General features: G+C 43.5%; 1 protein-coding gene across 1 annotated transcript in view; it reads left to right on the top strand.

Annotated features, from left to right (window-relative positions):
• The first annotated feature begins 1,249 nt into the window (after nucleotides 1-1,249).
• KCNH5 (potassium voltage-gated channel subfamily H member 5) overlaps nucleotides 1,250-26,278 on the top strand; it is a 160,545-nt gene continuing 135,516 nt past the window's right edge. Inside the window, exons 1-4 of the mRNA XM_021554525.4 lie at nucleotides 1,250-1,403; nucleotides 13,589-13,712; nucleotides 20,298-20,404; nucleotides 25,388-25,516. Coding sequence (XP_021410200.1) covers nucleotides 1,331-1,403; nucleotides 13,589-13,712; nucleotides 20,298-20,404; nucleotides 25,388-25,516 — 433 coding nt within the window. The 5' untranslated portion in view covers nucleotides 1,250-1,330. The remainder of the gene's footprint in view (nucleotides 1,404-13,588; nucleotides 13,713-20,297; nucleotides 20,405-25,387; nucleotides 25,517-26,278) is intronic.

The raw sequence follows: 26,278 nt of genomic DNA on the forward strand, positions 1-26,278 counted from the left end.
AGCATTCCCAATTGAGCTACTCCTGATTTGCATTTGTTTAAATGAAAGGAAAACCAGACAGTTTCCAGGGACAGCAGTAGTGGCACCCAGGAAAGTGCTGCTCCAGCAACAGCTCCGGGTATGGTAGATTTTAAACTTTAAGCCGTGGAGTGCAGGTGACCTCAGTGTGCTTTGCTGGACCAAGACTCAAGCACAGGAAGGAGCAGGTGTTGCAAGCAGAATGAAAAAATAAATAAATTGATTTTTCCACAGTGGAATGATGTCCTCTGGGAGAAGCACTGCTGCTTGTGCCAACCAGGGCAGGAGCGTGCGGCACACCGGGATGTGCTCTGCAGAGCTCGCTCCTGCTCTGGACAAACACTGATTTTCCACGTCTTAGTTCCTGCTACGATCCTTTCCTGTCTGCAACATCATGCAAAATTAACAGAGGCAGAAGCAGTAGGTCGAGAAATTCCTTCCAGGATTTTACTGTCCACAGCTTTAAAAAATAGTGTCCTAGTGAAGAAAGGGCTGGGGGAGGACGGCGCTGGGTCAGGAATAGGGCGCAGCGGAGCCGGGAGCTCGGGTGTGGCACTGACTCACCTGCTCCTCCGGGGCTCCGGCGCGGCAGAGCCTGGTCCCTCAACACGTGCAGAAAAGAGGTTTCCAGCCCCAAATCCCCCTCCTGTTGAGAGGGGAGAATCCTCAGAGAAATATCTTGATGGCTTCAGGAAAAGCTAGCGGCATTTAACACGTTACGCTGCACTTTGCGTTTATCTTTTGCGGGCAAAGTGCGGCCGCCTTCCAGTGTGCCACACGAGCATTCCCGAGTGTTTTCCCTCAAACCCAAACCGCTGCGGGGGAAAAAAAAACCCAAAAAACCAAAGAACAACCACAAACAAAACAACGTAGAGATGCAAAACCAGGGTGTTTGCGTGAGTTTCGCTCAGGGCAGAACTTCGCAGGGGACCAGCGCGGGGGGGGATGCTCGGGGGATGCTCGCGGACTCCGGGCGGTGCCGCCCGCATCCTCCCCATCCCCTCCCGTCCCCTCGCATCCTCCCCATCCCCTCCCGTCCCCCCCCGTCCCCGGGCGTCCCCCGGCCCGGCGGGGCGGGCGCGCAGGCGCAGGGGGGGCGGGCGCGGCGCTGGGAGCGCGGAGCGCGGCGCGGCCCCAGACCGCGCTGCAGCCGCCGCGGGGGCGCCACTACCATGAGCGGCCGCGGCCGCCCCTGCGCGACTCACGGGCACCGGGCGCTGCCGCCGCCGCCGCCGCCGCCGGCCCCCCCCCGCCGCCGCCGCCGCCGCCGCTGCCGCCGCGCACCCCCGGCCCCCGAGCCCGGCGCTGCAGGATGCCGGGGGGCAAGAGAGGGCTGGTGGCACCGCAGAACACCTTCCTGGAGAACATCGTCCGGCGCTCCAGCGGTGAGAGATTCCCCCCGTCACGCATCCATCCGCCCGTCCGTCCGTCCATCCATCCATCCATCCGTCCCTCCGGCGTTGCCGTGCCAAAGCGGTGCCTTCAAGGAACGGGATCCGCTCATCCCCTCCGGAGCATCCCCTCGCGGTCCTTACCCTGTCTCCCGGCACTTCTTACATCGCAGTCGCTACTGCCAATTCGAACCTTCTTCTCTTTTATGAGACAATAAATTGTCATCCTCTCCGCTCATCGGGTCTTTTTTTTTTTTTTCCCTTTTTCTTGCTCTTTAGTTTTGTAATAATTAGGATTTGCAACTATTTCTATTCAGGGGGTTCAAAGTTTTTTGCAATTCTTTAAAGTCTGGCACTTTAAAGTCTGTGGCGAAGGCGCCGGGAGAGCGGTGAGGGAGTGACTGTGGTGTGGATGCTGGTAGTCCTGTGGCTGAGTAAATGGGTAAAGAATTGTCTGCAGTTGTTCATTTACGGCTCCTCTGTTAGGTGATTATTTACAGGGCTAGCTCAGGACTGTTATTCCTTGCTGCCGGAATTAATTTCACACTGTCTAGTGCAAAGCACTGATCAAGAGCGCTGTACACAGCTCCATTGAAGTTACGATGTGTTTGCAGCCCAATGTCTCTTTGGGTGTGCTGGTGTAGATGCTGCTTTAGGCAAGACCTTTGATAGTTACGTTCATTTTTAAATGTAGTTTTTGCACTGGTCAGAACTACTGAGACATAGAAGTGTTTGCATAAATGTAGGAGAGCTCGGCTTTGGGTTTTACTAAAAGATAACTCCTTGGTCAGCCCAAGCTTAGGGCAATGCTTCCATGGGGAAGCACTGCTGTGCCAGTGTACACCTGGAGACAGGAGGGGGAAAGGTGAGCAGAGCATTGAGAAGAGTTACTACATTTGGTATTAATCAAGACACCAATGGGTTGTGAAATGATGCGGAAAAACGTTCCTTTCCACCTTTCCATATTGCACAGGGCTGGGTGTACCTCCCAGCCACACCAGCGTGCTCTGGTGTGCTGGCTTGGAGTGCATTTTGATGGCAGGTAGTGAACTGGGGGATTCATGGATTTTCCTCATGAACAGGACTGGGATGAGGAGTTGGAATTTGTTTTAAAATGTTGTGCGTTAAAATGCCAGCTTTGTATTAAGCTGTTTTTGGGGGGCTTCCTCTGTCAGTTCTGTTGGACTCCCTGTCAAGCCCTGTAGCTGCCCGATCTCCAAGAGCTGCTTTCCCACAGTAGTGTATTTATTTCCCAGAATATTAAATGCAGGTTTAATTAATAGGCATTTATATAGCACTTTCCCTCTGACAATTTCAAAGTGTTGAGTGGAATTTAATTACACTTCACGGCTCCTTGTGGAAGAGGATGTACAGAGGCTTTCTCAACCTGTTCATCAAATTGTGGCGTAAATGGGGGCTTGGGGCATCACAGCTGATTTCCCTAGGTCATGCAGCATGTTGGTGGCAGGGCCGGGAGCATGGTTTGGGAATGCTATGGTTTTGTATTGTGCTCTAAATAAATCACACATCCTCCCTGTGAAAGCTCAATAAAGCCTTGAGACATCAAAAATTGGAAAAGCTCAGAAGGCTTTTGAACATTATACTTTAAAAGCATGTATCCACACCAGTTTTTAACCTAATCTAATTTAGAGCATAAATCATGCTGATCTGGTAATTCATTCTGCTTTTTCTCTGCCACTGATGATGTCTAAGCATGGTGCTAACTAGAGAGGTAAATCTTCCCTGTTGGACACACAGAGGAAAGTAGATTGGGAATTTGTATTTAACTCATGTAAGTTGTCAGTGTTGTGAGCTGAAACATGATTTAGTTCTTATTTTTGTCATCAAGGACATAGCCTTATTTATCCTTTATAGAAATAGTAATTTTCATTGGATTCAGAACTATTTAATCCAAACTTAATAGTATACAGTGGAGCAAATCTGGTTCAGGTATCTCCTGCCAGTGCTCGGAAGAAGACAAGGATTTGGTCTGCTGGCTGTATGCTGGGTTTGTTTTTAGACTTGGATTCACCAAGTTCCAAGGGGTTTTTCATTGACAATTTGAGGAATGGGATGAAGGAAAGACTGATGATTGTTTTTAAAAATACATCTTCAGCATTCCCCCCAAAAAGCGCCTTTCTGTCACCATTACTGGTTCGGGAACCTTCTCCTTTGAGATTTGCCACATTTATGGAATCCCATTGCACTTCTTGATCATAAATCTTTTCTTAACAACCCAGAGAAGGTTTGTAGGTACGGGTAATAACTTCTATTAGGCTACAGGTTCTGCTGGAAAAAATCAGGCAGGTATTTCAGCAGATAGGCTCTTCTTCAGGTGAAATAGAAGAATGGCTTCAAAATGATGTGTTGATGGAGACAAATTACTCAGAGTTACCAGAGATGGATCCTAATAACAAAATTTATAGACATATTTGTAATAATTTTAAAATGTGGAAAGTCAGGACTAGGAGCGGGTGTAGTAGGAACACAGCGTGCAGGCTTGGTGTGGTGTCTAGCCTGGTGTTGAAAGAAATCATATATTGAATTTTTAGCATTTTTTGGGCACTTTCTCTTTAGGAATGTCATGAACCCTTCCTTTTTACCTTCATCTTTGGCTGCTCATTAGCTTAAAATTGTAGGAGAAGCACTCGGAGGATGCAGCCAAGAGCAAAACAAGGAGCCGAGCAGAAAGGAACGGGGTGGCTGAGACCAGGGTGGCCATGAAATGGTGTGACCATGGCACTTTGCCCTCTGTGTTGGAGAGTGGGAGAGCTGGGCTGCCCTGCTGGATGCCCCTCTCCCTGCCAGGGTGTTTGGGAAGGATGGAGCTGCTGTCAGAGCGATGGAGAGGTCCCACAGTATCACCTTGCCTGGGGGAAAAACGTCACCTTTGGAGACAACTTTACACCTTGTGGTTTTAGGTCAGCGTTGAAGGTGGAGTTTTGGGCAGCATCACAGGCTGCAGGTCCTTCCCAAAGCATGGGGGGTGCCTGGCAGCCTCTGCTTTGCAGGGTCTGTGCCCTCACCACAGCTGAGCTCCACTTAAGGAGAGCCAAAGCCCATGGGGAGAGCGAGGTCTGTCCTTAGGGCTGCTGTGCCTGCTGAAAGGGACAAGCAGACCTGTCTTCAGGGTAATCTCAGCTCACTCTCTGCAATATTTTTTTTTTTTCTTCTTTTAAAGCACAGTGAAAATACATTGGGGCTTATCTGAGGCTCACAAAGATCGATATGATCTCGCTACAGCCTTGGCTGTGCCCTAGATCTTAAGATCATCAGGTGTTTTGCTGAGCTGAAAGGTGTTTTGTGAGAGCACTGGGCTAAATCACATTAAGGTGACTGCCTTTTACTGCCATTAGTATTTGGGATGTTTAATAAGGACCATCCTAAGGGCAATGTTCTCTCCCAAGATGTTCTCAGCAGGCTGTGCCCGTTATTACTGATATTGTTGTTCACTTCAGTGCATTCAGAGCTCTTACGGATGCTGACCTGTGCTCAGCAGGTCAGCACTGTGGAAGTAAAGAGGGTACAGGAATGGGCAAGTCTCTAGATCAGGGCTGGGATTTATGGACCTGTTCCATGGGCAGAGTCATCTAGTGAGTTGAGCCATGCAAATTTTTTCTTGCCTTCACAAATTCTATCAGCAGAAAAATTAAGTATATGTTAATGGCATAATTTGCTTTTATGGCAGAGCATGAATTTGTGGAAAGGGTGGCTCTAGGACTTGGCAGGAATCCACAATAAATACTGATAACAGTTTGGAAGAGGGGATGAATTTAGTGAAAAACTATATATAATCTTATCTATATGATAAGAGTCATCATTATTGGATATTGTTTCTGTTGCAATAACTCTTAGAAGCTTCCTCATGAAGGTGCGTCTTTCACAAAAGCATTTTGACACCGGGATGAAATCTTGGCTCTGTAAGGCTTACTTGGGAATTTCAGCATGAGTTTTAATGAAGCTAGCATTTTATTCCTGGCCTTTTTCAGTGTTATGCTAGATTCCTAAAAAGTAATTCCTTCATACAGACCTCGATGCCCTGCTGGGTCCCTGTGACTGGTGGGTGAAAGGATCAACCCTGTTTATAGGTGATTTTTGTCAAGGTGGGTTACCAGGAAAGGAAGGGGAAACAAGTGTCACATCTGTAGCAATAAAGCACCTTTAAAATTTTTATTCCACTGGTATTACAGATAAAATAAGTGTCTCTTGTCTCTTCTGTTCTTACTAGCTGTGTAGGGTTCCTGTCTTCCAGGCAGGGATGTGGGATGTGATGCATGTGGGCTTCTCTTCCCTGAATTAAAACAAGCTGCATTTTCTTCTGGCACGGATTAAATTGCACATGCTGCACAGAGAAAATTCTTTAAAGCAAAGTACTTCAAGTTTAGTGGACGTCTATCATTTGGGATCCTCTGAGAAAAATGCAGAGCTCAGCAGTTCCCTAAATCCCTGCATGAAAGAAGGATGCACCGTGGGGTAAAAGTTTCCATCCTCCAGTTCAGCTCAGAAGTTAAAGAGGGATTATTAGCAAGGTGCTCATGTCATTGGGGTTTTCTTTGGCATTCGAAGGCACAGGGTTCCTTCTGCAGGTTCTGTGACTGCAGGGCACTTGCTGGCACATAAATCAATGCAAAGTGGATTTTTACACTGGCAAGCATTGCTAGATGGCATATGTGAGGGGTTTGCAATTGCAGACACCCTGTTTTCCTTGCTTTCCAAGTGGGCTCGCTGAGTGCAGACAGATTAAGCATGTCTGACTGCTGCTGAAATTGGGGAGCTCTGCATAGTCTAAAGTGTTTATTTTTACTTAAAAATAGTTATGGAAACTCTGTACCATTTTATTAATTTAGAAAATTAAAGAATGGCATGTTGTTAGCAAAAGGAAAAACTGGATTTCCTTGAGATATGATGAGCTGATTTGTGGTCTCATTTCTAATTGGGGCTTTTCTTTCTTTTTCTTTCTTTCTTTCTTTCTTTCTTTCTTTCTTTCTTTCTTCCTTTCTTCCTTTCTTCCTTTCTTCCTTTCTTCCTTTCTTTCCTTTCTTTCCTTTCTTTCCTTTCTTTCCTTTCTTTCTTTCTTTTTTTCTTTTCTTTCTTTCTTTCTTTTCCTTCCTTCCTTCCTTTTTTTTTTTTTTTGCTTTTTTTTTGGTAAATTTTTTGCTTGTTTTTCTTTCTTATTTTCCATTCTGTGCTTGGTGGGCTGGGGTGTTACTGGGGGAGGTTTCCATCCTCCCTTTTGGGGGAACTTTGAGCGCTGCTGAGCCACAAGAGGTCACTGCAAGAGCTGCTGCATTCCCAGGTTAATGTTGAAACCTGAGAGAAGGAAAAAAATTAAATCGATTAATTTTTTTGTTTTGTTTTGAGGAAACATTCAAGTCTTCTTGGTGCAGTTGGAAGGAGTATGCAGCCAAAGAATAATGTCAGGGAGTGGAAATACATTTAATTAGCCTGTTTTATGGGGTGGTGTCTGGTAGTGAACTGGGATTTTAAGTTATTCTCTTGGAGAGCTGAAGGAAATAGGATTTTCTGATTTGATAACACTAAATAATAGAAGATTTTGGAGTTTGTGCTCTAATAATCTGTTTCTCAGATAAACAAAAATAGGACATTACTTGTTTAGTCAGCACACTCAGGAGACTGGCTATTGGAAGTGAGCTGGGTGAGCTCAGTGTTTGCAAGAAGAGCCCCATGTTTGAAGAGCTCCTGTTGCCACAGTTTTCTCCTCTGGGGATGTGAAGGCAGCACTCATTTGTATAAAGCTGGAAGTCTGGATTCTGCTCCTCCCTGAGGCTGCCTCTGTGCCTTGAGTGAGAGCTACAGCGTGCTCCAGTTTGAATTTAGTCTCAGTACATCTGTGTTGTGTTCTGCATAATTTTAATAGAGAGCAGATTCAGCAGTGGCATTTAAATGATAACTGGGATAGGTGAGGTTTAGTTTTATTCTAGGATAAATGGATGTGTGGGGGAGAAACTATGATCAGAACTGTTGGAAATGTCATTTTTCAGGTAACTCATAGAGATGCTGTCATGTCCTATCTCCTCAGAGCTCTTCCTGGGGTCAGTGATGTGCCACAGTAAAGGCAGGGGCTGTTTGTGGGCTCCACATTCCAAATGATTGCAGTTAAATTCCTTAGTTTCGAGAATTTTCTTAGTTTTTTTAGTTAATTTTCTTGGTTTCAGGCAGGCTCTAATTTTTCTTCTTGAGCTTACTTGCGAAATTGCTGAAAGCTTCTGTGTTCCCAGCTGAGTGGCTTACATGTGGGTTTAATATTTCAGCCAGTGCTGGGTTATTCATCTTCTGCTGTATTTGAGGAGCACGTTTTTGAGGCAGGAAGTGGATAATTTCAGCATAGTCAGTGTGATGACACCTTGCTCTGGGTTTAGCCCTCACTGCATCTTCATAATATGAGTATTAAATAAAGACAGCACTGGCACAGAAAGGTGATGTAAAGAGTCAGTCCTTTGAGAGTTTTAGTTTTTTTTTTTTTTTCAGGCAAGCAACACTTAATGTACTGGTTAAATTGGATGACACTGATGTTTTGCATGCTTTAAAGACACGGGGGAAATTATAGGTTTGTTAGAAAACAGCACTGTGGTTTTACAGACAGGAGGACAAAGTGCTGGTGGAGGTTGTGCTTCAAGAACAGAGGTTTGTCTGCAGCCAGCCCCAGAGCTGGAAGGATGTTGGTGCCTGTTGAGGCAGATTTCAGAGGGCTGTGCCCTTCAGGATGATTTAGGATCTTCCATGGGGACACAGCACATTGAGCACATGGTTGGAGTCACCACAGACAACACGAGGTATTGTCAGGGCCAGGACTTGCTTAGGAAATCTAAGAAAATAGAAAAAGAGAATTTCTTTAGTACACCCACAGAGGAGCACCACCAGTTTTCCAAGATGCTCTAAACAAGTCTGCAGCAATATGCTGACCCTGTGTAGTTTTGAGGAGGATCAACTCACAGCAGTTGAAGTGGTTTGGGGCTTTTACATTAGCAAAAAAAAGGCAAATTCCAGATATTTCCCAGCCCCCAAGAGGTCTGAGCTGCCTTTGCTGTGCAGTGGAAGGGTGGTAGTTCTGAAGGATAGCTCTGTGTAAAGCTGATAGAGGTAGGAATTTGTTCTAGATGGAAGCTCTACTTATTTTTATTATTATAATCATTGTTGTTTGTATTCTGCTACTGCTTTATTTTCTTTAGAACATCTTTTCAGTGGTGACCTTTCTAAAAAAGGTCAGTTGCCAGTTTCCTTGAGAAAAGAGGGAATTCTCAAAAATGGTGATTTAAACAATTTTGGTTGCAAGTGGTACCCAAGCATTCTTGAGAAAAGATGATTATAGACAACGTTTCTCACTTGGTTAAGCATATCTCCTGGAATGATTTAGCTGTTCTTGCTCTCCTGTCATTACATAACATGAATTTTACACTGCTTTAGGCATTTTGTTAGTTAAAAAATTGCTTGCACACTGTGGTCTTTTTATTTCTTTTTAATAACAAACACAAGGCTCAGCACCGTGTTGAGTGCTAGCTACTGCAAGATAGAGTAAGATTAAAAGCTTGCTGCTCTACAGCATAGGCTGCCTTTATACAAAAGAGCCTTTTTACAAAATAAAAGCATGGCAACAGCAAATACAGTGCCTTTTAAAAAATTGTTTTCCTCAATTGAGTTTTCCAACCTGAAGTTTTGCTGACTGTATGCCTCTAATACCCTGTTTCCTTGCCATCAGCATTAAACCTTGCAAATAGGAGAGTTATGTTAGTTAATAAAAAGCCTGCTGCCTTCCTGAGAGGAATCTGGCAACTCTGAGAGAGATGAGTCTGCTGGCAGACCCTGCTTTCCTTCCTTACAGACAGACAGACAGACAGACACTGGGGTTTACAGGTGTCCAGTCAAGGAGCATGCACAGCCCACAGAGTTCTGATCTGGGTTCCCTACAGTGCATCACAAAGGGGAATGGGTGGAGATGATGGTTGGTGGAGGCAATGACATCAAGACAAGCTTATAAATAATAAAATCTGACCTTTCATCTGTAAGGGAATGGGAAGTGAACACGCACTTTCAATGCATCAGAGAAATCCAGGAAGGATGAACACGTCACCAGCGATTTTGGGGTAATCATTGTATGAATTTTGAAATCAGCTGCATGTAAGTGTTTTCAGAGTATGAGATACCACCCCATGGTCATCTGGATCCCAGTTTCCTGGAGTTTCACTACGTGTTGGATCAGACCAGAGTCTGTCAGAATTTCTGTCCTGCTTTCAGCAGTGGCAAGTGTCTCGCTGACCAGTGGGGAAGTCCCCAGCTTGTGTAGAAAAATACTTGTGAGATTGGGAGCTTCAGAGAGAGAGATTTTCCTCTCTGGACCACAGCAGGGATGTTGCACAAGTTTTGGTTTACAGCACCTTACAGCTGATGTCAGCTGTATTTATGCCCTGCCATTCATAACTTTGGCTGTCCTTGGCAATCCCTGTTGTGATCTTGCCATGAAATTGTGACATAATTAAAGTAAATTCTCCAATGGAACATACTCTTTCAAAAGACTTGCTTGCAGAATATAGTTCTTGTCTGTTGGATCTGAATGTGGCTATGGAGATCCCAGTGCTGGTGCCATGCTCATCACCCTAGCATGTCCAGACCTTTTGTTGGCTCCTTTTCTTTTTCTTCTGAAGAGATCCCTTTTATCTGTCAAAGACTAGAGCAGGGAAGGAGGGGTTGCCTCTCCCATGAAAGGAGTCTGAACACCTCCATTCTTGGCTGCCTCGTGGCAACTGGAGACGGAGATAAAATGAGTTTTTTTTCAGCTCTTGTCTCTTACACCTGGTGCAGGCAGCCAGCTGGAAATTGGACAGAGTGGAATTTGCCATAGACTTGTGGAAATCATAATCAAAGACACAAGTGTGATGACCTTTCTTAGCCAGGAAATAATGAATCTGACTGTGGGAATAAGAGTCAGGCACACAGGATTTAGTCCAGAACTGGCTGTGGATCCATCCTTTTTGGAGGGAACTGCAGAAATTAACTTTCAATGAATAGTTAGTGGCGATAACATGACTTTAAAAAATGATGGTCAAAACCAGACAGGTTAGCTCAAAATGTCCTGTCATTCAGTATACAGTTTGGATTTTTACAGCTGGGTATGGACTGGCTCATGTAGAATTAAATCTGCATGGAGTTATGATTTGTAACTGTAGAAATAGGGAAAGAATAATTGTGTCTTGATTGAAGAAAATAATGACTCATGATAAAATATAAGGTAGATTAAATAAAGAGGGTTCTGTGAATACTGAGATTTGGGTACCTAAGAAAAAGGAAGGGTCAGACACTGCCCTGTTCTTCCTTCAATTTTATTAAGTTGCTCAGTGAGCAGCACCATTAATGAAACATGGATTTCTGCACTTGGATTTATTGGTCTCTAACAAGAGGCAAACACTGATTCAAGATTTTCCTTTGGCTGGAATTGGACACACACATACACACACATTATACACACAGATATTGGTAGTGGGCCTGGCAGTGCTGAATTTGCAGCTCTGAATTTGCAGTTGGGCTCAATCCAATCTAAAAGATTCTATAATTCATATTCCTGTGCTGAGCATGGATGAATGAGATTTGCTTGCTTAGGAGACAAGGGTAAAAAAAAAAGTCAATTAAGTAAAGGAAAATTCAAGGGGACCAAAGAAAACACCTCTTAATATATGGTCAAGTTTCTAATAGGAATATTATAGATCTGATCTAACCCTAAAAATTAAAAATACTAATATCTACCAAGATGATTTTAGTGTCTTTTTTACCTCAAATTTTATGGGATTTAAAAGAAAAACAAACCCACAACAATTTGTCAATAGCTTGGCTTTATGTTTTTTCCCCTCCCAAGTTTCTTGTGAATTTGATCGGTTTGGTGAATCCCTTATCAAATATTTTGAGACCCTCAGGTGCAAAGAAGTATAAAATCCATAGAAGACAAGCATCAAATGCTATTTATCTGGCTGCATCACGTGTCTTCTGCTGTGTGCTCTGTGTCCTGGAGCAGTGACGTGGTGGGAATCCACAACTGAGTCCATGGCTGTGGCTGGGGAGCCTTTGCAGGAGGTTGTTTGCTTTTGGCCTGTGGAGCTCAGGGATGTGCAGAGCATCCCTGAGTGCATCATCATCGGGCTGTGCCCTTTGTGTCCGGGTGTGTGAGCAGAATTTCGGCCAGAGATGGTTCTACAAAGACCAATCTTAACAAATTTAACTTGCCACCTTGGGTTGTTTCCCTGTGGGATGGGAAGTTCAGAATTGCTGATGCTCCCAGCATCTCCAGCTTCTGGAGTGTGGTGGTGATGGGGTGGCAGCCATGGGGAGAGCTCGGGTTTGGGGGGTTGGGGTTGTCTCCCTTTTCCAAACTGGAGGTGCTGCCTCATGACAGAAGGAAAAAAACCTTGCAAAAGTGTTAAAGTGTTAAGATAAAAAGCAGCTCTTTAATGAAAGCTGCAAAATATGGTGCACAAGTACGGCTCTGTGCACGTGTGAAAAAATTCTACACTTTCACAATTTCTATAAGGTTTATTAATTAATATATCTGGCCAGTACATCCAATAAGAAATCAGTTACCCCAGTAAGCCACCCTTGGGTCAGCCCTTTGGAGTTGCTCCCGGGGCTTCTTTGCTCTGTTTTCTTGCTCTATCTGTTAAGTGCTGGTGGAAAAGAAAATGTTCTTATGAAAAATTATCTCCTTAAGTATTATATTAAACAGAATTTCAAGAATGTGTTAGAAAAGGGTTAGTGTATTATGAGAAAGGACAGGAAAAGTATTAGAAAGTGGACACATATTCAAAATCTACAAGGCTTCAGATATATGAAAATATATAAAAAGCTAGAAAAATCTTTAGGCATCAGTGGAGATGCTGGTGTGGAGGGAATGCCAGTACAGTGGGATGAGCTCCAGCAAAACCTTTGTTCCCAGGGATTTGAGCTGGTGGAATCCAGGGATATTTTATGTAATGCTCAGGCTTTACTCAGTTTCTCCTGCGGTTTGTGGCGAGGGCATCTTCCTGTGGGCAGGAAAGCAAATTTTAAAGGTTGACATTTAGGCTTAAAGAATATTTGTGATGGATCCAAATAAATGCCTTGAGTGTAAAAGTGTTAGATTTCACAAAAACTAAACTTCTATTTCTCCCATTGGTTGGCTTTTAAATATTTTAAAATCTACTTTTCTGTAGAAAATCCAGTAATCTCTAGATTATTTTTTTTCAAAATTCATGCTTATAAAGAAAAAAGAGAGAAATGCTTTTTTTTTTTAATACATGTTCCATATTCAATAGAATAATATTTGCAGAATGTACAATCCAGTCACAGTTGTAAACACTCTGAGTAGGGCATGTGTAGCTCATGCAAGCTCAGTGTCACTTTCATGTTAAAATCAGTATGCACACCTGAGTAAATGTCTTTTGTTGTCATAACCATTCTTTGACTATTATGAGGAAAATCTGTAAAAATATCCTTTTTTTCCCCCTATAAGAACTGCTGAAAGGAGCATTTGTAATTTTTATGCAGCAATGATTGTCAATAGTTATATTTTAATAGCTTTTTAGCACCAGTGAATGGGACCATATAGTTCCATAGCCATAGTCGAAATTGAAAACTAACAGTAAAAATAAAGAAAACATTGAAGATTACCATGGACTGCAATTTTAAAACATCTGCTTTCCCCAGTGTCACCTGGCACTCTGTCCCTCATCCCAGGGATGCTGGCTGTGTCCTGCAAAACAGACTCAGAGTTGCCAGGAAGAAAAAAATCCTTCTCTCAAGCAAAAGAGTCATTATCAGCTTTAGGCACCCATGTAATTCCACATTTAAAACTCAGCTTGCACGTTAATTTAGTGTTGCATTCAAGATATCTATAAAATCAAAAAAAAACACCCATGCTATCTTGCCTAGATGTTGTGAATAAAGGAATGCTTTCTAAATTGTTAAAGCATTGAGGCTTATATTGGTGTTTTGTGGTGTAGGAAGTTACTTGCATTACCAGGAGTTTACTGTTTGACCACAAATTCTTTTAGATGACCATTTGGATTTCCCTCTGAAACGTCAAGGTGGAAATTCCTGTCACAAATTAACTCTGCATCTGCTGTGTATCACAAGGAGGATTTAATTTTACTTTGCCACTGACAGCAGCCCTTTCTCTCTTTTGCTCTTTGTCCTTTCAGAATCCAGTTTTTTGTTGGGAAATGCCCAGATTGTGGACTGGCCCGTAGTTTATAGTAATGACGGATTTTGCAAACTCTCTGGATACCACCGAGCTGACGTCATGCAGAAGAGTAGCACCTGCAGGTATGCCCATTGCCTTTTTTGCTGCCACTTGGTGCTCTTGGAGACTTTTAATCTACTGGAAAGCATGGTGAGGTTTAGGGGAGAAAGGATTCAGGTAAGAAAGGCGTTGTTTTGCTGATGTTGAAGTCTTAAAACAGGCTTTAAATGAAATTTATACAGAGCTTATACAACTCACAACTTATACAGAACATGGTAAAGCACCTTGAAATTTGTCTTGGCTAGTATTGGTGGGCATATGCTTTAGCTAATGATAAAGAGAGTGGGGTTTTAGGTAATATAGTTCAGAGGCACTTTTGCTAGATTGTTCTGAGTTCTGCTGTTACATGCCAGGAGGCAGTGGGCTCTTCTGTAGCCCACGCTGGCCCCTATTATTAAGCATACACAGAGCTCAATAATGCACAAAGTGCATCTTTATTCCCAAGAAAGTGATTAGGCTGCTGATATATTTACTCTAAGCATTGCAGCTTTATGGCTTTTTTCTTTTATTGGTGGTCTTTCAGGAGTGAGCAGCTGTGATTTGTGGCTGGATGTGCATTTGAGCTGTGCCTACTGCATCCTTTAGAAAGAGATGCTTTTGGGGAAGGAATGGCTCCCTGATGTGTGTGAGTGTGTGTGTGGGCAAAGCAAATGAGGGACAGGGGCAAGAAGGGAGGGCTGAGGTAAAAGTTTGTGTAGGTTTTCCCTTTCTGCCTTCAGGGAGTGACAAATTCCAGGCACTGGGGACAGAGGATGGAATATCTGGAAATGTTCAAAGCCAGGCTGGACAGAATTTGGAGCAATCTGGTCTGGTGGAAGGTGTCCCTGCCCATGTCAGGGGGTTTGGATCTTTAAGGTCCCTTTCCACCCAAACCATTCATTGACTCTGTGATGATTCTGTGATTCTGTGATCTACAGTGATGATGGGAGATGATGCTGCCATACACTGGTGCTTCAGCTGGCAGGAGCAGGGTGGGCAGGGAGCCTGTCCCTGGATGGCACTCACTGCTTTCTCCAGAAAGCAACATGTGCTGGTGTGGGGTCACTGCTCTCGTCTGCAGGGAAGAGGAGGAAGCAAAATCTGGGATTGCTCTGTGCAGCCAAATGTCCTCCCAGGGGCAAGAGGCAGGAGATGGGCACGTGCTGTTGAAATGAAATATTCATTCACATAGTAGCAACAGGGTCAATACACTCTGTGGGCCAAAGGAAACAGCCTGATCACAGCTGCCCTTACACACTTTCCCCTTTGCTCACTGCCATCCTCTGTATTGAACTGTCTGTGTTTGCTGTGAGCCAGTGCTTTTATAGCCCGTGCCTATTAAAAGAATTACAATTACAGAATGGGATTGTAGGAAATTGCTGAGGAAAGGAAGGTTTAGCAATACCTGTCTGATAATGATGCACATGTGCTTCAAATATTGAGGAGACCAAAAGGTTTGTTCCATCTGGGTGCTTATTGTGAATGTGATAATCTCCTGTTACCATTTATAAGGATCCTGTTTTGAGCACACTCAAACAGGTCATTGAGGTGAATTGTACAAATTGAGGAGGAATTACTGTGGATAATGGAATTGGTAGCAAAGATTGGTTTTTTTCTTTCATCTTCATTCTAGACACCCACCTCTGGATTTTGAGGGGAGCCCTCTCTCTACACTCAAAGCGTGACCAACACTCTTGTGTCTGGCTCTTGGACAGGTTGGATGGGGCTTGGAGCACACTGATCTGGTGGAAAGTGTCCCTGCCCATGGCAGGAGGTTGGAGCAAGATGATCTATAAGGTCCCTTCCAACCCAAACCATTCAGGGATTCTACGAGTTACATGAGCAGAGAGATGTTTCTAATTTGTTAGGAGGCATTCCAGAGCTGTAAGAGCTGGACAGATTTCAGATTGGGTGAGAGCTGGGCAGATTTTCAGTGTAGGTAACATGGAACATGCAGCCTTCCAGAATGCTGGAGTTGCTCTCTGATGACAGATATGGAGATGATTGGTCTTAAAGGCCAATGGTTCCTTCTTAGACTACTCAGCAGAATGTTACTGGAGGGTTTTTTTTGATATCTGGGGCTATTATTTATGGTATTTTCTCAGTCAGACTCCCAGTCCAGTTTTGCTGTGTTATGCCCAGATTATGTTACATTATATATAACATTTGCTTTATATGCAGGGTTTGTTTTACTGCTCTAAGACAAGTGCTGTGGGTTAAGAGTGCTGCGGTGCCACCTTCTAATTGCAGGTTTTGGAAAGGTCTGCTTTTCGAAGACAAAATCCAACCAAATTAAATATACAGATACAAACTATGTATATCTAGCCCCTGATCCAAATTATTTTTATTACTGATGAGTGTGATAAAGAACAATTTATAAATATTGCAATGTTTGGTCAAGTGGCCTCAGGCTATAAGTGCTTCAAAATCGTCTTTAAGCCATACTTTTCTCCTGGTAGTCCAGTGAGAATTCACTACATTCTCTTTGCCACCCCATCCCATATATTGGGACTTTTCATATGCCATGTAGGTGTGGCACTCAGGGACATGGTTTAGTGATGCATGTGGCAGTGTTGGGTTAGCAGTTGGAAAGTCTTTCCCAATCTAAATAATTCTGTGGTTCTGTGATTTTACATCTCAGATGGTCTTGCCTGATACAGATCACAGGGAGGGTGGATCAACTGAAGGCACTGGAGGTGTAAGTGATTTTTGTTCCAGCTCAGGCAATGAGTTAGTCCTGTGATAGGCTGGTAATTCCTTTGGTTTTGTACTTCTCTCATCTTTTTAATCAGCAACAATATGCTCACCGGTAGGAAAATCACTTAGAAATCCCTCAGTATGAGTGCCAGTCTCCTTAGTTTCACAGGCACTATATAAAAAGCACATTGTACATACAAGTCAGGCTATATTGGGTGATGGGAGTTGATATGTGTTCTTTCTGAGCTCACGTGGCACTCAAAATTGCATGTGTAGCTTGGGCTGATATATAGAATAATTGGTATAAGTGAGTGCTAAAATGCTAAAATTTTTAGGTGGAAGAACTTATCATTTGCTGTGCCAGGTAAAAATGAGCTGAGTCCAGGAGGAATGGGGCTCATGTGTGACTGAGACAGCTCTAACCTCCATTTAACAAAAGAAAAGCCCTGCCTGGAGGTATATCAGTAGGTCAGCCAGCATCCAGGAAAATCACTGGTTTTGTGCCCAGTTGTCCCCAGACGTGACCATGTGTGTCTTCATGAACACGTTGAAAGAATAAAGAGTTGTAAAACACTGAAATGCAGTTTAATGTTGCAAGTTACATCAGTGTCATCAGTGTTTTCTAAGTACTGCTGCTTATCAGCTCAACTCTGTGATTTCATCACGTCTTTGGAAGAGCAGACATCCTTTAATGGACCTCACTCCAGGCTTTGCTCTGCTTGCCTTTCCTTGCACGTGAGATTTTCACAGCCATTGTTCCCACTGGAGCACTGGGTCAGCATCTCTGCTCTGCCTGGTTTTGATTTACTGCCCTGACAAGTGGGATTAAAAACCAGCCTGCAAGGGAAATCCTGGCTCTAGTGAAGCTAATGGCAAAATTCCCACTGTGCTCAAAGAAATGGGATTATGCATGGTGGGTACAGCTGGACTTGAAGAAGGGTAGATTTGGTGCTGGGATGGCACCTCTGTAGCCTTAGTTTTTGTGTCCTTGCAAGGCAAAATCTGTGCAAAGGAGCCCCACTGAGGGTGATTGTGGGACCCATGGAGCTGCACCTGAGGAATGGTGTCTGCCCTTCACCTTGCAGAGTTTTGAAGCTAAATGTGTGCAGATGTGTATCTGTATTTGCTGTTCCTCCTGTGTGGATGTTTGTCTCCTGTAAATGATGCTTTTGGATGAAGAGTGCTGTAAATTTGGTGTAGAGTTGGATGCCTTCTGTGCTTCACTTTTCCTCTGTCCTGGATAATTCCTCTCAAAGAGCTGCTGCTGCCCTGCAAACCCAGACCTGCTCTGATGCTGCTGCTCTGCATCCTGGCAAAGGACAGAGCAGCACAATGGGAAACTTCAGACGAGCCTTTTCTGTGCCTAGAGATGCTTTAACAGGAAGGTGGGAGCCCAGGCATCCTCAATGACAACTGGTCTGCTTTAGAGGTGGAGAAAACATCTAAGATTGTGCCTTTCTCTGTGTACTTCAGCAAGTCTTGCTTCTCTTTGATAAGTGTGTTTTCTATGTAGTAAGATTCCCAGTAGCAGAGTGGTTTTGATATTTATGTCTTGTACAGTTTGCACTCGAGGCATTTGACAAGCATTAAATAACAAAAAAAAAAAAAAAAAAAAAAAAAAAAAGGCAGAAAAAGACAGAGTGACTAAAGAAGTAGGAGTCCCTCCATGTGTACAAAATAGGACAGACTAAATTAAATTAAACTTGTGATAAGCAAAAATCTTACATAACTCGTGCCATAAAAGGCTCTGAGGTTCCTTTGGTGCTGTTAAAAATTGCCTTCTGAAAAATGTTTTTATTGTTCCAGAAGCCTTTAAAATGTCTCTTTATTTGTGAATATAATATGAGATTCGAGCATTACAGGTTTACTGCAACAATAAGCTGCTTGTAATTTAAAACATAAAGTTGATTGATTATATTTTGCAGCATTAACTGGTATCGTCCACCTCTCATCATCAAGTAGGATTTGTCATTTTAACACTAATTAATGATGATTTTCTGTATCATAAAATCAAGCACTCAACAATTTCTTGCTATTTTTTCCTTCAGGGCTATGAGAAACACTGTTTTAAGTCTCAAGAAAACAGCAAAGAGATGCCTCAGAGCATTAAAAAAAGGCATAGATTAAAAAAAAAATTAAAAATATCAAACTCTTATTGTTGTCATCTCATATATAAATGTATAAAATGTTTTCAGGTGAAATGGGTAAAGGAGGTTGTTTGAAAAGGAGCAGTAGGCTGTGTTCTGCATGTCCTCGAGACAGCTGTGCATGTTAATGATAATCAGGACATTACTGAAGCCTCGTGCCTGGGTAAAACCATTTCCTGCTGTCAGCTGCTCTAGTGCCACCTCCTTTGCTGTCCCAAAGGTGACACTACCCCAGCACTGCCACCTTCACCACACAGCCACGTTCCCAAGTGCCACATCCTTGTGTTTTCTGAACACTTCCAAGGGTGGTGATTGCACAGCATTCCTGCCAGCCTGCTCCCGTGCTGGAGCACTTTTCAGTGATGTTTTTCCTAATAGCCAATTTAATCAATGTCTGTGTCAGCAGTGAAGAGGCAGCTGCAGGGACACTCAGGTGTGGCAGCCACTCTGGTGCCTCCATCACCCAGAGCAGGCACCACCTTGTTGTGGGAGAAGCTCCACTGCTTCCCTGGGCTGGCTGTGAAGGGAAAAGATTCATGGTCTGGCCTTCATTGAGTACTTTAATGCTTGCTGAGCCTCTAACCACTGTGTTGTTTTATTGTTTCTTTCAGACCAGTAGACATAAAATAAATGTTTATTGAACCTTTGGAGGTCTGTTGATCAATAAGAGAAGCTGCATTGAAACCACAGAGGCACTGATAGCTTTTCCCTTTCATATTCTCAGGGTTTTCTGTTGTGGCTTCTGTTTCAGCTGAGGCACAAACTGTTTGTGAAGGAAGAGAATGGGGGGTGGGGGGGAAGCCTGATCAATTAAAAATATATTCCTCCAAGTGTCTGAAAGCTTTTATCTGATGTTCCATTTTCTTTCTGTTCTGTAATTGAGAATTTGCACAGAGCAGCCTTCACTTATTTTTAATCCAGGGGAGAATGACAATAAAAGCCTGGCTGTTTCCTTACAAAGGCTGTCAAAAGCAAGGTCAGGGGGTTGGGTTTGCCTACACCAGCTGGAGGTCTGACCTGGAAAGGAATGCAAAGATGAGATGCTTAAGTGGCAAGAAATAGCAGAGTTAAAATTACATTTTTATATTCTCAGTCTGAAGAGGGATGAGTCTCCAAAAGCATTTCAGTATTTTCCACTGAACTATTAAAGAAATGCAGTATACAGTGAGGAAAATGAGGGTGAATTTGGTTGTTTGATAGTAGTGCAGACATAGCTACACATTGAAGTCATTGCTCCTGACTGTTTAAATCCTACCTCAATTTGTGTTGGTATTTAGTAAAAGAATTCCAATTATCTTATTGTCCCAGATGCATCTTGACAAGATTAGATTTGCAGCCATTGGTTCAGCCAACAGCCTAAATTTACCTGTAGTAGATTACATCCCTCCTCCAGAAGGATTTTCAGGAGGATTGAACAAAATTTGGGAGATTTTAGAGGTTTTGTTCAATTTTCTCTGTTTTGACAGGAATACTCCCATGGCCTGCAGCTGTGGTGATAATGGTTTCATAAGCTGTCAGCTTTTTTTCTGACCATATATCCTTAAAGATATACTCAGTAAAGCACTTAATGAAGCATTATGTTGGATTTATTTGCAGTAAGAAGGTGGTCATGGTTAGTTGCTATTGTAGGTGTCCTTGTGACACTCTAAATATTTAAATGGAGTGTAAATCATAGTTAAACCTTGGTAAATGACAGCTCATGGCATCTTCAATGCTTTTGCTATTTAAGGTGACTGTAACAATGTTGTTTGTCTAGAAAAAAAGAGCATTTTTTTCTTTTTTCAGTTTTATGTATGGTGAACTGACAGACAAGAAGACCATTGAAAAAGTCAGGCAGACTTTCGACAACTATGAGTCAAACTGCTTTGAAATTCTCCTCTACAAGAAAAACAGTATGTATATTCGTGTGTGGTGCTGGGAGTGATAAAGCATATTTAAAGCATGCAGTAGACTGAAAGAAATATTCATTTTGACATATGGGTAAATTTGGGGCAAGATTTGGAGAAGAAACAAGTATTTTGGTTACCACAGCTCAGAAAGAGAGCTCTCTTTTCAGGCCAAGCATTCAGATTGCCAAGAATAGTAGTTGTTCCCTGCTGTCTCTAGTCTGACTCCTTCTTTCAAAAATATATTTAGTTTTGAGGATTGTTTCCCTGAAGGGAAACTGACTGGGTAAAGTGAAAAGAAATGCTGAATGAAGTTCCCCCACATCCCTCAAGAAACTCCCTCATGTCTCCACAAGTGAGAAGCCAGGCCCTGGTTGTGGAGTGGCTGCTCCCGGCACTGTCGAGATGCCTCCACGGTGTGTAAACCAACACATGCCAGCTCTGGGAGAGCACTGAGCCTGGCACACAGCCCAGGGATTAGTTAGAAAACCAGAGACTGCCATGCTCAGTGAGATTCAGGGCCTGTGTTCCTTCTTGGTGGCATTGGGTTTGCAGGAAGTTGCCAGAATCGGAAATTTTCTTCATTTTGTCTTAACCACGAGCCATTCCAGTCTCATTTTCTGTCGTGGGCAGTACTGGCTTGTCAACCTCAGAGCACATTCTGAGCACAGCCCATTCTGATGTGTGGCCTCATGCTGGACTTGTGCAAGGTGGACAGATCTGCTGAGCTGGTGGCTGTGATTCCTGTTGTGGTCTGTGGGAACTCAAAATGTCCCTCAGACATTTTTGGAGGTTCCGGGCCCAGGTCAGAAGCATTTGAGACCCTGGCAGGCAGCTGGAAACAGCTGTGATTTTGGGTTTAAGCCATGGAATGATTTACCAACCTTGCGGGAAGAACAAGAAGTCACAAAAGTTTAGATATTATAGTAGAAGTAGTCACAAAGTAAAGGGAAGAATTTTTGAATGCTGTACAGGGGGTTTTAGTTTTGTACATGGGGGTCAGAAGTTTTAAGATGGAGGGATCTGGGCCTGCCCTGTTCTCCCTCTTTCTTCTTCCTTACCTCCATGTTCTTGGTGATGTTGGCACTCACAGATTGGTTTAGAAAGGCACCATTTAATGTAGGTAGTAGGCATTGGGGAAAAACTGTAAACATGTAACACGTAATGTACCATATAAAAGACAGCAGCAGCTCTGGGCAGGGAGAGAAGAAGCAGTCGGGGTCAGAGAGGATGTCAGGGTGTGTGTGTGCCTCTGCCTGAGCTGTGAGCAAACCACAGCAGCTTAGAAGAAAATCTTCTAGATAACTTGCAATAAACTGCCTTGAGACCGGACAACAGAGACTGCTGAGCCTTTCTTTGGAAGCACGGGTTGGAGGAGAGACTTTTCCACCACATGGGGCCACCCCCGACCCAGGGTGAGCTCCGGCAGTTGTCAGTGGAAGTGAAGGTCTCCTTCACTAGCGCAGACCATCCTCCCAAGACAGAAAGCCAAAACTCAGATTAAAGGTGCTCCAGAAGAGCTGGTTCCTCTACTCTGCACAGAATTAGCCCAGGTGACTGGGTACCAACCCAAGAGCAGGCCAAGATCAATCCTGATGGAGATGTTCTCCTCAGTTTGGCTCTCGGTGCCCTGTGCAGGGGCTGTGGGGCTGGGGATCTTTCCTTTTCACCTGCCTGGAGCTCAGAATCTGAGGCCATGCTTCCCCTGGGTGGGCTTTGATGCTGACATGGTTTTTTTTTACCAGAGGTTTTCCCTGCATGCTGTGGCTGAGGGAAGGGAATGTTGTGCCTCAGGAAAGAGCTCCCTGTGCCCTGACTGCCCCATTTCACTGCAAACTCACCTAATCCTTTTGTGACATTGAAGGGAGCATCCTGGACACCTCCTCTTATGCTTTACCTCTGTTTTCCTTTTTTAGACGAAATCTTCCTGTGTGGGCACTAAAATAACAGGAAATGCCTGTAGAGTTCTCAAATTCTGCCTGCCTCAAGGCATTTTAGCCAACATGTTAATTAAAGAGAGAAGCCAGACCAGCCCTGAAGTCCAGCTGTTCCTGCAGGTGCCCGGGGGAGCCCTCCAAATGACCTCTTTTTGGTTCCTAAGCATATGGATGTGTCTGTTCCACAGATTTTCTGCTTCTCTTCCTGTTTCCTGTGCATTCCAGGTCACCTGGATGCCCCCTCACATCAGGGGAATCTCCTGGGACAGGCTCATGTTGGGAATCTTTGCCAGTGGTGGTGCCCAGCACTGCCATGCCCTGTGTCCATGTGATTCCCAAAGTGGTTCCCAGAGATCCTGTGCTCTCTCCTGGCTTCTCTTAGGAAATGCTGGAGTAGCTCTTGCTCTAGAATGGGCCAGAATTATATTCCTTCCTATTTTATTTATGCATAAAAAGAGAAAAGTCTTCTCTTGGTGACTTTCCTGTGACAAGGCAGATGCTTTTGCTTTGGGTTGTGGATTGTCTGCTGGAGCTTGATGATGCTGCAGAGATTTATTGAGCTGCAGCTGCCTTAATAAAATCTTCACCTTTGCCCAGATCTCCAAGCCTACACTTTCCATAAATTATGCAGGATTACAGAAGGACTTTATGGAAAATTACTCAGTATTCCTCTCTGGGCTTGAGTCAATTCCCATCCATAACATCTGTAGGCAGTTTTCTGCTCCATCACCCGAAGCCCAGAACCTCAACCCCTCACTGATGCTAACAGCTCACCCCTGCAATCAGCTGGTGTGCTCAGGGTTCACTTCCATTTGCCATTCTCTGAGCCTCGTGGAAGATGGTCCTTCCAGACACTGCCTGCTAATCCTCCAGGCTGAAAATCAGAGCAGAGAAGGAAATAAAGATTAGTTATCTGTTGACATGAATGCACTTCTGCAGAGTGTAGGTGGTTACTCTGTGGAAGGGCTTGTGTTTGTCACCTACATGAGGCTTGCAGTGTCTTCAGAGCACCCTCCCACCCATTTTCAAACTGTAGGTCCAGGTGTGCTGTGTATTTTTGATAATGTGGCACAATGTGTGTTTGGTATTTTTTTTTTTTCCTTTACCCATTAACTTTTGCTTCTGGCAGAGGGAGATTTTGAGGTTTTCAGGTTGTTTTCCCATCCTTCTCTGCTGTGTTAGAGATGATCTTTAAGGGCTGATGTTTTCTGGCAACATCTGTTTGCTGCCTTCACACTCCCCTTGGTGTTCTAACCCAGCTTGTAGCTTCCAGCTTCAAGACTTAAAAGCTTGCTACAACTCTCTTCTGCTTTGCTGCATTCCCTTATTATATAGTCCTTAGCTCTGCCCACACAATTCACCAACCACATTAGGCATGCCTGCATATACATATATTTATATATATATGTATATGCATGGCTCTCTCTATACATGTTTATCTATATGGTAATACTCAGGAAACCTCTTTACCTGCTTTTTCTCAATTTGCTGCTTCTGCAGCAGTAGCCACCTTTCCTCTGTCTTTGATTTTTGTCAGCACCCTTGTACTGGAGGGTGTTTTGCCTACTTGCTTTCATCTCAAAGGGTACCAATGGATTCCCAGGTATAAGTGCAAATTACTTCTCTAGAAAGCTGCAGCACTCTGTTTTAGGAATTATGAAAAGTCTTTTGTCTTGGGTTAGCAACTGGGAATTAAGATAATCAAGTAGTCAGCGTAATGGCTTTGGAATTATCACAAAAAGCAGTCCCACATCTCTCCCACTTCTCCAGTTTACTGGTAGTGAGTTACTGGCTTAATCTGGGTAGAATTTCAATAAACCCTTGTGGGTTTTAACCTTCCCCACAGTAATCCTAGCCCAAATGGTTTTCTCTGCCCTCTGGGATCTGTGCTGCAGCTCCTGGCACAGCTCCCAGACCTGGAGCATCAGAGGAGGTTTGGGGGGGCCAGCAGTGCCCATGTGGGATAACAGTGGGCAAGAGGCTTGTGTCAGTGTGGCAGCTCTCAGGCAGCTCAGGAGAAAAGCCATTCTCTCACCTGGCTGAAAGCACATCAAGTCCCAGAGGTAATTATCTGGTTGTGAAGGCATTTATGGTGCAGAGTGTGTAGGTGCTCGTTTGGGAGGGAGGGACAGGGAGCCTTGCTGGATGGAGAACATCTGATATTCCCTGCAGGGGAACAGGGGGTTTCTAAGAAAATTGCTCCAGTGTTCTAGGATTTCACCCCTTGTGGAGCACACCTGCATGTGTGCAGGGGAACTGCCACGTGTGTGTCAGCCTGGAAACTTCAGCTCCTGAGCACCTGCAGGAGCCCTCTGCAAACAGGAGGGATTGACCAAAAGCTAAGCTGGCCACTCCAAAACCAAGGGCTGTTTTTGGTTGTTTATTTGGTGGGTGGTAGGATTTGGAAAACACTTGGTTTCATTTCAGAAATTAAATAGTGATAACTGTGCTGGGAGAGTGCTGCACTGGACAGGGCAGTGAGGAGGTAGAGGTGTGACCTGAAACAAAAAAAAAAACAAAAACAAAAACAAACAAAAAAAAAAACAAACAAAAAAAATAAAAATAAAATCTGATTTGTCCTGATAGGACATTGAGAGTTTAACTCAGGTCCTCTTAAATAATATAGTAATATAAATTTTGGAGCACTTCACAGTATATTCCATGATTTTTGGATTAGATAGCTCCATATTATGTAAAGAGGGAATCAAAGATGCCATCCACCTGATTTTTTCTCACCTTTCCACATTTCAGACCTAAGTTTGTGCAGCATACTGTGAAAAAACAAGAGCAAGAGGGGAAGAACTGTGCATTTTATTTCAGAATGAGTTTTTATATAGCCTCCTGTCTCTGTCATCTAGTTAGATTAATGAAGCTGTAAAAATGGGAATATGTTGTTTTCCTTGGAGGAAGTAAAATTAAAAAGTCTGGAGGATGCAGAAATATTGAGATACACAGCTAAACTACATGTGTGTTTTAATAGTGTGTAAATGTTATGGGCTGGGGGTAGTCTGTGCTACACCACATTCCAATGTCACTTTTTTCTCTGCTCCAGGAACCCCAGTTTGGTTCTACATGCAAATTGCACCTATAAGAAATGAACATGAAAAAGTGGTTTTGTTCTTGTGCACTTTTAAGGATATCACTTTGTTCAAGCAACCGATCGAAGATGATTCAACAAAAGGTAAACGTGAAGTATATTATTATTTTTTATGAAGGATAGAAGTAAATGCTTGAGCTCAGACCTGTCACAGGAACGTGTCTTGTCTGTGATCTGTGTCTTGAACTGAGGAAATGTTTCATGACCTGTCAGAGTTTCAATGCCACTCTCCTAAATTATTAAAAAAAAAAAATGATAAGTCACCATAAGTGGAAATTCCCTACCAATGTTTTTCTAGAGTCACAAGCCTTCATTTTTCTCTGTAATTCACTTCTTCATCACTACAGCTGGTACTTTCTAAAAATGACACAGTTTTGAGTTGTTTGAATGCTGTACTGTTTTGGGAGTTCTTTCTATTACAGGACAGGTGTCATCTTTTCAGGAAAAAATAATTCCAGCTCCTTGTGATGAGATATTGATATTTCTTTCCATTCTCCCTCTGGGAGGTGAAATGTGAAACAGCCTGTTTGAGTCATTTATTACTGCTCAGGAGTGATGGCTGCATGGCAGTGGGCATTGTGCTTGTTACTTATCAGCTGCAGGGCAGGATTTTGTTGGAATGCTCTTGTCACTGAACAGCTCCTGGCCAGGCCTGCAGCCCTGCAGGAGAAATTGGTGGGGAAAGGTACAGAGGATCTGGCAGCATCATGCTCTGCTTTAGTTACAGAACATGTGTCTTGTGTCAGGTTTACATGTGTATTGCTTTGGGTGAAACAATGCATGCTTACATAAAGAAGGACATTACCCACATCTCTTGGAAGTTGCCTCCTGATGATTAATTCTTTA

This window comes from Lonchura striata, chromosome 5 (genome assembly GCF_050655825.1).
Source record: "Lonchura striata isolate lonStrDom1 chromosome 5, ASM5065582v1, whole genome shotgun sequence".
Classification (NCBI taxonomy): Eukaryota; Metazoa; Chordata; class Aves; order Passeriformes; family Estrildidae; genus Lonchura; species Lonchura striata.